Source organism: Lycorma delicatula, chromosome 1 (genome assembly GCF_047948215.1).
Source record: "Lycorma delicatula isolate Av1 chromosome 1, ASM4794821v1, whole genome shotgun sequence".
NCBI classification, from domain to species: Eukaryota; Metazoa; Arthropoda; class Insecta; order Hemiptera; family Fulgoridae; genus Lycorma; species Lycorma delicatula.
Window position 1 is genome coordinate 191,432,963 of NC_134455.1, and position 14,496 is coordinate 191,447,458.

The following is a 14,496-nucleotide window of genomic DNA, read 5'->3' on the forward strand; positions in this document are numbered from 1 at the left end:
TAAAAAATAACTTTTCAGTAAATTTTAAATTAAGATTCCTTTATATGCGACAAAAACATAACATTAACTGACATTCTGACACTTTTAACACAAAATAGTGTAAGTAAAATAAATACAAAATTATAATACTTTAGGGCAGCATAAAACAGCAAACAATATATTGCAAACTACAATACAGTTTTATGACAATCTTTACTGCTTTATTTCAACTATATGAACAAAAATACTCATGATTACTGTAATATTATGCTTTACTATATTTATTTCAATTATACATACAGAAATACTGTGATATTATGTTATACTATATAATGGCTATTGAGATGCACATTTCAAACAAGTAATTTTACTAAGAGGTTGCCAAGTCACACATTAATTACTAGTAAAGGCCTTCAATAGATTCAACTTTCATCAATGAACAATCTATAATCAAAGCAAAAATGATATCCCCCATCGCCTTTCAAGGCTGAAACTGCCTTTAAAAGTTGGAATCCACGTTCCGATTCGTGCTAAATCGGTCAAGTAATAAATTGAGAAATGAAAATAAAGCATACCCTCTTTGTTTAACTTTACAATTCTCCGTATTTTTTTCCTTAACATTCTCTTCATTCGCCGATGAACATTTATTATCTGGCACTTTAGACGGCATTAATTCCTCTAATACAGTATTATCCTCCATATACCTGACACGTTTACTGTTAAGATTAATTTATTTGTTACACTAGGAATTAACAACACACACAATGGGGATAATCATGATAAGAGGTTATGCACAGTGATAAGAAAAATAAAATGACGGCGCGTAAACAAAACTACATGACACAACTACACCATTCACCAGATTGTTTTTTGATGGATATCGCATCGATACGCAACCGATAAACTTAAAATTGAACAAAATTAAAACATAACTCATACATGCGCAGTGGACCAACTACATTACTACTGTGAACAAGGAAAACGTTCTTTCCACTAACGCTTAACTCAAGGTCACCTGGAGAATAAGTGGGGGGGGGGGACATAAAACGGCCATGACTCATTTGCATAGCACTACGGGTGCGGCGCGCAAATCGCATGTTGAGGACATATGAAATAAAACTAACGATTTATTTAAATTTTAACTACTACTGCGACATGTTCCGAGCGCCGATCTTGTAAATATCTACATAAATGTAACTCATCAAACTTATTTAGGTACAGATTGGATTTAATGCAATGCATAAATCAAAGATTTGATTGTTTATTTAATATAAGATATTTAATTCACGGAATAAAATATTATTTTTTATTATTTAAATACTTGTAAAGTAAAATAAAATGCTAACATTTAATCGGTCAGTTATTTTTTGGTTTAACTTGGTTTTTACAAACTAAGAACAATTTTAATAGTCATTAAAAATGTCATAGCACAAACAATGAAATTCAAAATACTATCTTGACTCAGTAACATACATCAATCTATGCATATTGTGACATTAAAAGTAACAAAACGTGTAATGAAGATGAAGTTTTAAATGAGCACTTAAAATATAAAATCTTTGATCTGATACACATTTTTTTTTTAAAACATAAAACAGGATACAGATTATTCAATTAACAAAAAATTAATTTTAATTTTAGTATTAGTAAAATATCCTTAAGAAAATAAAATCAATGATTTCATTACCCATTTTTTTGAAAATCAGTTACAAATTTTTAGATTTATGCACTGCATTAATAAATAAAAATATTTTACTTTTTTAAAGATTGAAGATGACATACATGTCAACAGCACCACCAATTTATTTGTAACATTTTGTACAATTAATTTAGGAGTTGAATGAATAATCATCAAAACTGATGAACCCGGAGTACTATTGCTGCTGAAACTTATACATACTGTAAACAAATCACTTTATTTATTAGAATAATTTTTCCTACTGTTTCCCATATATCACAAAGTAAGTAGGGCTAATTTTATAATTCAAAACTCAATGCATAACGGATCATCAGTTTTACTCATTACATCTGTTCATTTTGATTTTATACTGAATGAGTCTAGACAGCAATCTACCCTAATCAGAGGCAGTCCCTTTGAGGACTTATCATTTCTTTCTTTTACATAAAACAGGATACAGATTATTCAATTAACAAAAAATTAATTTTAATTTTAGTATTAGTAAAATATCCTTAAGAAAATAAAATCAATGATTTCATTACCCATTTTTTTGAAAATCAGTTACAAATTTTTAGATTTATGCACTGCATTAATAAATAAAAATATTTTACTTTTTTAAAGATTGAAGATGACATACATGTCAACAGCACCACCAATTTATTTGTAACATTTTGTACAATTAATTTAGGAGTTGAATGAATAATCATCAAAACTGATGAACCCGGAGTACTATTGCTGCTGAAACTTATACATACTGTAAACAAATCACTTTATTTATTAGAATAATTTTTCCTACTGTTTCCCATATATCACAAAGTAAGTAGGGCTAATTTTATAATTCAAAACTCAATGCATAACGGATCATCAGTTTTACTCATTACATCTGTTCATTTTGATTTTATACTGAATGAGTCTAGACAGCAATCTACCCTAATCAGAGGCAGTCCCTTTGAGGACTTATCATTTCTTTCTTTTACATTTCCCTATTCTAATTTTCCACCACTTTTACAAGTGGCGAAACCAATCTTGATGCCACAGCTGTGACAGCCGCAATTCAAACACCATTTTATTATCCTTCATAGCATTTGCTTCATTACCTAATAGCAAATGGGCCTTAATAAGATGTACTGTGGTGTTAGTACTGAATCGCAGAACAACTTTTTGGAAGTTTAATCAACACAATGTACAGCTAATATTTTGAACATTACATTTTTAAATTTAATTTGATTTAATTTTATACATATATATAAAGTTATGTCAAATTTAATTGCAAACAATATAGTTATATTGTTTCTTGATATCATTCTAAGAAAGGTGACTCATTTCCTGAGTTAAAATACTTTGCTCGACTGTATTTATTTTTACAATAAATAAAATGAAACTAAACAATAAAATCACGATAATTATAAACTATGTTTATATATGTCAGACAATTAATTATAATAATGTTAATTAATCATTTAACATTTGTCTGCTGATGTAATTATAATACTTGTTAAGAATAGGCCTACATTTTTATAATATTAAAAAATATACTATAACATTTCTTTTTATGGCAAAATACTACCTTAATTGTTTATAAAGTATAAACAGCAAAATTAGAAAATATTTAAAAGTAATCTATAATGCCATCCAGTAACATACAAAAGTAGGTTGTATATTTACAAGAAAGCAATTTAATTCTGCGCATGAAATCTAAACTGAATATTTTCAGTTTGGATAACATGCAGTGTACTAGCTGTTGTAGTCCAAGCTTCAAGATTTCATTGTGGCAGCTATACCTTTGTCAGCCATCATGTTGGAAGGATAGCTGTTTCTTTTTTGGGACAGTGGTGTAATAATACTGTAAGAGGAAAATTTTCCATAAGGAGGAGAGGGTTCATACAGATAAACCAAACTAGCAGCCTAAGTGTGTATATCACTTAAACCCAGACATTGTTCTCCCAAAACTTATGCGCTTTGTAAATATAGAATCAAATGGATCATGAGGTAAAGAATTTTCAGTTAAACAGGACACAAAAAATTGAACACGCACCTTATTTTTTTATAATTTAAACATTACTTTGTAATATTAAATTGCATTATTCCAATTAATATTTATTTTACTAAAATTCAAAAAATAGAACTCTTACACAAAACCAAACAAGTTGCAAATTCTTAAAAGCCAAACAAATTTATTGAAATAAATCTTTTTTTATTACTTTAATGTCTCACAGAAGACAGTTATTTAGTAAGACTAGAATATATCATGCGGAACACCAAGGCAAGCAGTATAGTACACGGTAAGCATCATAAAACTGAAACCATAATGAAACCGCTATCCAAAATTATTTATGAAAGCCTAGTGGATGTATTATATGTTACTACTGATTGTTGCTACCATTTGTCAGGTGGTTACGTGTCACTGCAGTATTGTGAGTGCAGCTGTGTTTGTGTAAATGCCTTATTCAATCCAGGATAAGATAGCTATAGTTGAGGCCTACATTTGTTCTGGATTGTCAAGTACTTTCATACAAAAATTTCCAAATGCCTGTATCCCAGAGAAGATTAGCTTACATGATTTAGTTAAAAAATGGTGTACTACAGGTTTAGTTCAAATGCAAAACAAAATAGGCAACCATCCGTTAGGACTGTGCAGGCCATTGCTGATATTGAAAGGAGAATTACTGGCAGTCCAAAAACATCACTATGCAATCCCAACAATCAGTTTCTTTTTTTTTTTGTTTGTGGGCAAAAAACGCCTGGGCGTTATCATCGCCCGGAATTTTATTAATAAAAGGGTAAAATAACTTCAAAATAATAAAGTTTATAAGGTGTAAATGTAATATTAATCATATAATAAAAATTGATTAAAACAAGTCAAGAAATCTGTTGTTAAATATTATGACATCTTGTCATAAAATTCTTCATGAATTAAAATTGAAACCATACTGCATTACAACTGCACAACTGAAGGAGACAAACAAATCGAAATGACTTGACTATTGCAACTGGGTTCTTGAAAACATTGTTGGTGGACAGATAGACCCCCCAATGTCAATGTATTTCATGTAAGAAGAGGCATGGTTTCATTTATCCAGTCATGTTAATTCACAGAACACTAGGTATTGGATGGCGAGGAATCCTCATGAGATGAAATTCTAGCCTCCTCTTCACGATGAGAAAATTGCTGTTTGGTGTGTCGTTTCCAGGAATTGTATAGTGGGACCAATATTTTTTGACTGGACTGTCAATACACAAGTTTACCTCACGATTTTTGAAGAATTTTATGCGCAATTAACTGATAATAAAAAAGAATACAGCTTCTTCCAAGAAGACGGACAAATGTGTCACACATCAAACGTTTCAGTGAATCGCATTCATGCAGCTTTCACAAATGAATGAGCTGTCAGCAGAGAATGGTGGCCTCCATGTTCCCCAGAGTTGTCTACTTGCAATTTTTTACTTTGGGGCTATTTAAATTAGAGTTTATGCATCTAATCCCCACAATATTGATGAACTTAAAGACAACGAGAAATCAACTGACAACAGTGTAGGATTTATTCCGTTTTTACTGTTTCCATGTACTACAATTTGTACTACAATTTTTTTAATAGTATCAATTAAACGATATAACTGTAATGTAATTAATTTTATAATTTAATATTTGAATTTAGCAAATAACAACTGATCAATAAAATTATTTATAAATAAAATTATATTGATAACAGTAGGTGTGCTAACAAAGGAAATGTAGCAAAAACTCTAATTTTATTTTGAAATGAAGCATGGATGTGTACTTCCTACAGTAATATTGTCATAAATCAACTGATATAACTGTACCATCACCTAAACTAATTCTCTTGACAGCATTAATTTCGTTAGTTGATGATGATGGACTACATTTATATGCAACAGATCGCACACTATGAGTGCTCAAGGCATGATTGTCATGCTCAGTATCATGTTAGGAATATATATTATAAAAATAAGAAAAAATTATAATTTATAAACATAATGCAGTTAAAATAGAATTCAGCTATAATTAAAAATGCAGAACATATTATGAAATGAAAGTAAGTTACACATCTTTAAGAAAAGAAATTATTATCTCAACATATGTCTAAAAGAATTATCAACAAACCTACATAATACTGCAAATCTATACCAGAAATAAACCTTCTGAATGTAAATTAGTCAACGTTCACAAATAAACTTTAATGCTTCATCAAAATTTGTTTAAATTAATTGACACTAAACACATTTTTCATTCTTTTTCCTGTTTAGCCTCTGGTAACTACCGTGTAGATAATACTTCAAAGGATGAATGAGGATGATATGTATGAGTGTGAATGAAGTGTAGTCTTGTACATTCTCAGTTCGACCATACCTGAGATGTGTGGTTAATTGAAACCCAACCACCAAAGAACACCGATATCCACGATCTAGTATTCAAGTCTGTAAAAACAGCTTGCTTTACTAGGACTTGAACGCTGGAACTCTCGACTTCCAAATCAACTGATTTGGGAAGACGCGTTCACCACTAGACCAACCCGGTGGGTTGACACTAACAACCTGAACATTCTTAATGCCACTCTTGCTTTTGTCTTTAATCTATATTCGTTCTATCAGAAAGCATTATTAAATATTATCTAATAAGTAATATAAAAATATAATTTGTTAATATTTTATACTTTTAAAAGTAAAACTACAAATCTGTAAAAGTTAAAAATATAATACTAGGGTGAAAGCAATAACTTTTTTCATCATTAACAATAAAGGACATATTAATATATTGTTATCTGACCAAAGAACGTAGTTTACTTGAATATCTCTGAAGGGAACAAAAACTAATTTGAACTGTTCCATATAATTCCTACAGCAATGAAATGATAGCAACATTTATTCGTATACCTTATTTTTGTACATTTATTCTAAAAATTTTATTAATCAAAATCTGTCCCAAATATTGATAAGTAAGCAATCAGTGAAAACATGCAATGAAAAAGTTTGTAAATTATATTTTTGTTAAAAATGGAGGGTGTTCAACAATTACACGAAACATATAAATATTACCATTAACGACAACATATGTAACAACCAACTCTGACAATGAGACCTGTAAAACAAAATTAGAAACAGGATCAGACTGGGAAATTTCCTTTAAATTTTAAGAAATAATTAACATAAATTTGATAAAAGCAAATGCTTCAACTGACTAAGCAAAAGCTACTAAACTAGGTACTTCAATATATTAAAAGCAAATTCTGTTTTGATTATATAAAGTTGGAACCATACTTTTGTACAGGCATTATTTGCTGTCATTAGCCAAAAAAAAAAAGCATAACAGACTGTTGCATTTCAGGCTTTTGTCCAAATGATTTTGAGTTAAAAAATCCCAGTCACAGTTTGAATATCTAATACTAAAAATTCATCTTATCATTAAAAAAAAAGTAGGGTAACTGAAATATGGTGTCAAGTCTGTGGTTATAACCCCCTTCCCCTGGTAAACTAACACGTAACACTAAATTAGGAAAACTAATCAAATTTATAAGGGCTCAGTCAAAAACAATAAACTACATTTGAACTGCACATTTATACAACAGATTTGTTTGTACAAGATAAAAAAAATCATACCCAATTCTGTAGCAGAAGTTACTTATAACTGTTATTAGAAGTTTAAGCTGATATTACAGTTTAAACTATCCAGCAAAGTAACATTTTTTGGCTTTTAAAAATATGTAATAGTAATCTCCATAGAAGATTAATGTGGCAAGCAGTCATCATCTAAGTAATAATTTTTAATACATCACTGTATATAACACAGTTCCTGTTAAAGCCCATCAGAGCTAGGAATGGGGGGTGTGGGTGTAGCGACGGGAAGCGTCTTCCCCTATGGGGTTGGGATGTACATAACACAATGTGTAACTGAAAGTAAACACCTGAGTTTGAGCTCTTATGATTTTGTAACCAACCACAACATTAAATTTCAATATTTCTTTATTAACAGTTAATCTTTTGTATCCTGATATATGCCATAGTAAGTTTTAACATTTGCTTTTATTAACCCGATGTTTTTGTTCCATTGAAATTCTGATGAGAATTCCATGAACATTGTAGTTTCTATATTATTTGTGTCATTTTGGAAAGAAAATTATCTGTCATCACCATTAACCTCTAAATTGCTTTCTAAGCATGTATATAACATATAGAAGTGATCTAACTTTAAACTGCTATGATGAATTTACTTGTAGATGAGATAAATTCTTGATAGACTATAATTTCACCAGAGTTGTGTAGATATTTAATATCAATTACAAAAGGAATTCTTCCTATGTGAAGTTTAATATCCTATTACATTTTATTGTTTATAAAAACTTGCACTTTTTTCTACAAAAGTTTTATACATTAGTGTACTGTGAACTTAAGTAAAGGACATGACTAGCCCTATCAGAGGCAGTACTTGTGAGCCGATTTCTTTGTCCTTCCCCTTTAATTATCTAGCAGCCCTTCTTTTTTGAACAAGAACTGAATCAAGTTTCTACCCTGATTTTATCAGTGGTGTCATGTAGTCAGCTGGGAAGCCACTTCATTAATGGGCCTTGGGTGAGGTTACAAGTGCCTGTGGGGCTTCATAACCTATCGAGGAGGATGCACAAAAATGTGACAATTTTTCTAAATATAATCTAATGTATGTAATATTTAAACAAGACAATGTTCCAACTGATATTACAGCATAGTTTTAAATAAAAAAGTTTCAGATGTATGTTGCACATAGGATATTCAAATTTAATGTAAGTCTATTTAACCAATGGATAATTTTGGTTTCAATAATATCTGAAAACAAAATGAAAAGACTATAAAATACGGAAATATACATTTAATTTAGTAATTTTCTTTTTTAGGAACAAAGAAAATTATAATGTATTTATTAATACAGTGAATGTTTTACCAGTATTGTATTACTTATATACACTACATCCAAACAAGAATATATTACGAATAACATTAAATAGAAATGAATTTTGATAAGCAATTTAGTAAGCATTATCAATAATTTCATTTCTAGACAGTGACTGTAGCTTCATAAGAAGGCTAAGCTAATAAAACAAAGAGAGTAGATATCTGAAGGATTCCAATTTTAAATTACAGTTTTCATTAACCATTTCACTATTTCTTTTCAACAATATTTCAAATTTATAAGTGATAACATTTTTAAAAAAACTTCTTTAATAAAACTATTTACAAGGGTAAAGATAAAAAACAAGATTAAGGGTAAAGATAAAAAATAAGTAAGTTATCTATATAAAAATACAGATGATGAGTTTTGGACTATTACTTTCTAGTAAATTTACTTTTATCAGAATAGTCAAGAAAATTACACAGATAATTTAAAGGTAATAAGCGAAAATATTTAATTTTAAAACTAACCAACTGAAAGGCAGTTAAGTACTCTACTAAATATTTTTGAAAAGAATCATCAATATATGAATAATCCACTGAAGAGAGATGAATGCAAAACAAAATACCAAATAGAACAAAACCCAGAGCAGTATTAAACAATACAACATAAACTTATAATTAACTGTCTATGTTATTCTAGTGTACAATAACATAGCCAATCTCTCTTTTTTCTGTTTTGCCTCCAGAACCACTGTGTAAGGTATTACTTAAGAAGTTGATAGGTACGAATGTAAATGAAGTGTAGTCTTGTACAATCTCAGGCCGACCATTCCTGAGATGTGTGATTAATTGGAAACCCCACCACCACCAAACAGCACTGATATCCACGATCTAGTATTCAAATCTGTATAAAAGTAACTGCCTTTCCTAGAATTTGAACCTTAGAATTCTCGATTTCAAAATCAGCTGATTTGTGATGACAAGTTCACCACTAGACCAACCTGGTGGATCAACATAGCCAGCCAATCTGTACATTAATCATATATGAATGCAATACAATATCAACATTACAAAAAGTTGAACCAAAGGTTAAAAAAAATAATACAGTGTATTATTAAGACTTAAAAGCCAAATAATACTAAAAGATAAGGAATTTATATTTTTAGATCTTAATGTTATTATGAGTGTACACACTGATGTGACTACAGATTGAGGATTCATGGCCACCCATGTTATGTTGTGATGGTTATGAGGTCCGCTATAGTACAATTATTTAATTAAGAATTTCCATTATTTGTGATATTTATGAAAAATTAAACAAATGCCTGCCATTGATAATCATTAATTTATTTATTAATATTGAGTGGGTTGTGTTAAACTAAGTTTGAGTATGTAAAATACATTGTTATTGGTCTGATTTATATTTTCGATTTCTTATGTACTTTAATGAGAAATATGAAATGACTGGTGAAAAAATGACAGACCCTAGCTGGGATCTAACTCAAGACCAACAGATCTACATATCTGCTATTATTGAAAATACGTATCTAATTGAATCTATGTGCTCTACTACTTTTATAAAACAAGAAAAAAATATAAGTATTGACGACCATGAATACTGCAGCAAGATTTGTTTTAGATACAATATAATTTTTATTCGTTTGGTTACAAATTCACAAAAAGTTAACTTCAGTTTAAGCAATTTTCTTCATTCGTTAATTAATATTCATTGTTTATTATGATAGAATAAAGGTAACATACATGTTTGAATGTAAATTAATAGTTCTGCTAATTGATTATAAATGCAAATTCAACATTGAGTGTACAAACTTGCTTACAGGAATGGGCTTTTTTTAAACATTTTTGTAAATCTCTAAGGTTTTATTGCTGACAGAATTTATAATACATTTTTCTAAGCTACCTCTTCAAGTATATAGCGTGTTCAACTTATATACAGCTCGTACTTCATCAGTGTACTTCTCCTCCACAGAAACTTTGGTCATTAAATTGTTGTTTTGAATTAAGTTACCTAATGAAGATTAATATCTTCAATCCAGAAGTAAAGATTTACACTGAGGGGACCTAACACGCTAGTGCATTTGGGTTTAGTCAAGAGCTGTTCAGCTTACCAAACAGACAAGTATATTTATTTATTTGAACTATATACAGTATGGATGGCCTTACTACAGTCAGAAAGTGGAAAGATAGGTTTATTCAAATACCAATTCTTATGCTAAATTAGTTTGTCCCAGCTACATGCCCTGGGTAATATCCAGTCTCAATTTTCTTATTATTCATTTACTATCTGAATCATCAGTCACACCAAAAAAAACCTAATTCTATGTAATGCTATACTAATTTTTTCTATCATTATAGTATGCCAGGAGGGAACAGGATGTAGAATGCAAGCACGAGTTCCTCCAATTAAAGGTTTGTGTAGCAATGAGGCCACTAAGGGCTTATTTGCTCTGCAGAGGTCTTATGCAGTTTCCTTTCTGTGCTACTTCAGACCATGGGAAATTGTGTGTCAAGGATGGAGTTATCAAAAGCCTCACTGCTGCACGTGAGCCCTAGGATGTAGATATTCTTGCCCGTAACGAATATGAGTATGGGATGGATGGATTGAGAAATCATTTAGTCTTTGTATTTATGACATAACAGATTGTTTCTCTGTTCACTTCATGGTTTACAAATGCTGATTACCGGGGAATGAAAAACCAAACCTCTGAAAGTTTATCTGAAGTTCATCATGTAAGGGCAACACTGTTTTTACAAAATGGCATGAGACTTCTTGCTCTGAGCCACCTACTCAACAATGGATCACATGAAGGGAGAAGAAACCTTATTCTTTCTAACTTGGAAAGTTCTGTCTCATTTACTTGTGATCCTCAGAAGGTCTTTGGAGAAATCAGAAGAAAAGCTGAAAGCTAAGAGACCTTAAGGTGCTTGGAGGAATGAGGACACTAGGCATAAAAGGCAGAATGCATGTACTTGAAAAAATGCCTCCTCTGTTTAAGATGCCGAGTTTGTTGGTGAAATAATTTCAACTATGGAGAAGTAAAGTTTTCAAATAAGTCTTTAATGAGCATACTAAAGATTGACACAAATACCCTGGGAAAAATCTGGGAATGATGGTAATTTATAAAACTAACAGGCCTCTCTTAAACACTCTTGCATTCAGAAGAAAAAAAATACTAAGCAAGGATCTACTCTCTTTATTAACAGGCTAACACAGTTTCAGTTCATTTGTTCATTACAGGTTTACTTCATGTGATGCCTTTGTTAAGTTTGCTATCAGCCTGCTGAGGCCGTTAGAACAGATTACAATTAAATGCAAAATCCTAGAAGAAATTTCTGGTATCAATCTTTCAGTGAGTGGGGATTTCCTGACTTGGTTGGGAAAGATGCAGCATTCATTAGAGATGTAAAGCAGGAAAGGTTTGAGTTAGCTTCTCAGTAGTACAAAACATGACTGGAAGTGGTTTGGTGGTAAGCCTTATTCATTCTTCATTTTAAGAAATAAAGTACATCATGTCATGGATGGATGCTGTACATTAGTAACTTGTAAATCTATAAATGTACTTCAATTTCTATAAGACATACTTATAACACCCAATAATATTGTATTTACATGCATCTCTCTTTTCTTTCTTAGCAATCAAAATACATGTATCAGTATCTGGTGGCTCACATATTATCTTGCACCTGAGCTGAAAGGAAACTTACATTCAGCTCAAGTTCAAGTTAGATAATTCATTCCATTTAAATCTTCTGTTGAGAAACATTAGTTGAGAACAGCTTGGCAGGGAGAATGACTGGCCGTTGTTGAAATGCACATCAACTTACTGAAAGATCTTATTGCTATGGAAACATTTTTTTATGGGATGGAAGAGTATCGACTCCTGTGGTCATTTAACCTAAATGGAAATTTGTAGTGTATGAAAAATGCCATGTTATGGAACTGTCAAGTTTGTAAATAAAAACATAAAAGTGCTTTGACAGTTACACGCAAGTCCACCACTTCATTGTCATCAGATAATCCCATATATTTTGTCATATTCTCATAAGTAATTATAAGACTAATCCTAAGTGTGAAACCTACAGTTATTAAGTGTGATGAGAGATACAATCTGTAGCATATTAAAAATTTTAAGTCTTGCTAGGATTAAAACCCAGAAACTTCTGTGTAAAAACAGAGATGTAAACACTGCAGTTGTAACAAATGAATAGCTTCCACCCGTTGTTATCGTTATATGCTGTCAAGCTTGCTTAAGTCCATCACAAGTCTAGCTTGATGAGTAAATGCAATGAAAATGACTTCATACCAAATCCTAAAAACTACAACAGCTGTCATATTCAGAATCTTCAGTTTTATTTCAGTTTTTATTAGATTATTTACACTTGCCATTCAATTTTTTTTTTACCTTTCTTTGATCATTTATTCAGTACTAGTAACAGGATGATTCTAAAAAAAAATCTATTTAAGTTATGAATGTTAATGTGACAAAGGGATATAAATATTGCTAGGACCAATGGGAAGAGGAATAGTTCTGCGAGGCCATGGTCGATGTGGTTGTGTGACGGCATTATCAGTAAGTGGTTGGTAACGAGTGAATAGTACATCACAAACACTCCAGTGTGGACAGTGAATGAATGCAGGAAGTTGTTTGGTGAGTTACTGGTAAACAGTAGAGAAAATTACAGTATTAAGTTCATTCATAAATTGCAGGGAAGTTCTACTGTATACAGCATAAGTAATAATATTTGCAGATAATTGAATTTTTATACTTTTATAATCTTATATTGTTGTTAATGCAATATTAGATATTAATATTAGTGGTCATTATAAAGTTTTTATTAAATTAGACTATTCTGATTTTTATAATTTAACTGTCTTTAAGCAAATTTTTTTCCTTATTTGAATAATTATTTTGTATGTCATGTATTTATTATTGTTATCACTTTTTTAAATTTATTTAATCTGTGTTTTTAGAGTAATAAATAGTATTTATAACAGACTTTTAGTTTGTTAGTCTCTCAATATCCTGGTCGAGCTGCGAACACATGAAAATATCCTTTGTTTCCCAACTATATTATTTATGTTATTATTTATTTTTTTATAGCAGGGAACCATTTCAGAGTTTTAAAATTGCCAAACTGTCTTAAATGAACAAATACATGTGCGATAGAATTTTAAAAAAAGTTAGTTAATCTTTATGACAATTAAAGGACTAATAAAATTTGTTAAAAATGAAATCAAAAACATTATGGTTTTACACGTTTTAAAAATGCAGAATAATAGTTTTTCACTTTTCATTTCAAATTTGCTAATATGCAGTGGCATCACTCACGGGGCATAGGAAAAGAGTATGATACCTTATTCACAAAAATGCAAAATACTTCGTAAAAATCAAAATTAAAAACAGATGTATTATTTTGATTATAGCAAAAAGACATTGATTCTTTTGCCTTTTTTCAGCACAAATTTAAAATTTTCGGGATTTTTCACAATTCAATCTAATTTTATTTTAAATTACATTTCCACACTAACTTCAATTATTTCTCATTAAAATTTAAATGATTACCTTTTTACTACACAGGAGTTTTTTTGGCCTTATGTAACTATTTTTCATACATAATGTTACAAAACGCTAATACTTTTAGTATTTGTGGAATATACTTTAAACCTTCTTTAAAAGGATTTTTATTTTTTATTAAATTGCATTTTTCAAAAATTATGTTTCCAGTGCAAAAATAATGGCATAAATCTTGACTTTATTTGTACTTAAATCATCTTGCACCCAGTGTCACTCGTCTCAGAAGTGATTCAATTTTACACATATTTGATAAATATCGGTATCCACTTTGAAGTTAGGTAGAAACATACCCCTCAAACATTAAATTCAATGAGTAGTCTGGTATTAATCCAATAAAAAAAATAACTAAAAAATAAAAGT

The 14,496-nt window shown here is 30.2% G+C and overlaps 1 protein-coding gene across 5 annotated transcripts in view; it reads right to left on the reverse strand.

Annotated features, from left to right (window-relative positions):
• LOC142326583 (putative phospholipid-transporting ATPase IIB) overlaps positions 1-14,496 on the reverse strand; it is a 115,531-nt gene that overhangs the window by 86,384 nt on the left and 14,651 nt on the right. Inside the window, exon 1 of one of the 5 annotated variants that reach the window (XM_075369184.1) lies at positions 555-957. The exons of the other annotated variants lie outside the window; for them this stretch is intronic. Coding sequence (XP_075225299.1) covers positions 555-679 — 125 coding nt within the window. The 5' untranslated portion in view covers positions 680-957. Of the gene's footprint in view, positions 1-554; positions 958-14,496 lie in introns of those variants that run through there. 5 annotated transcript variants of the gene reach the window in all.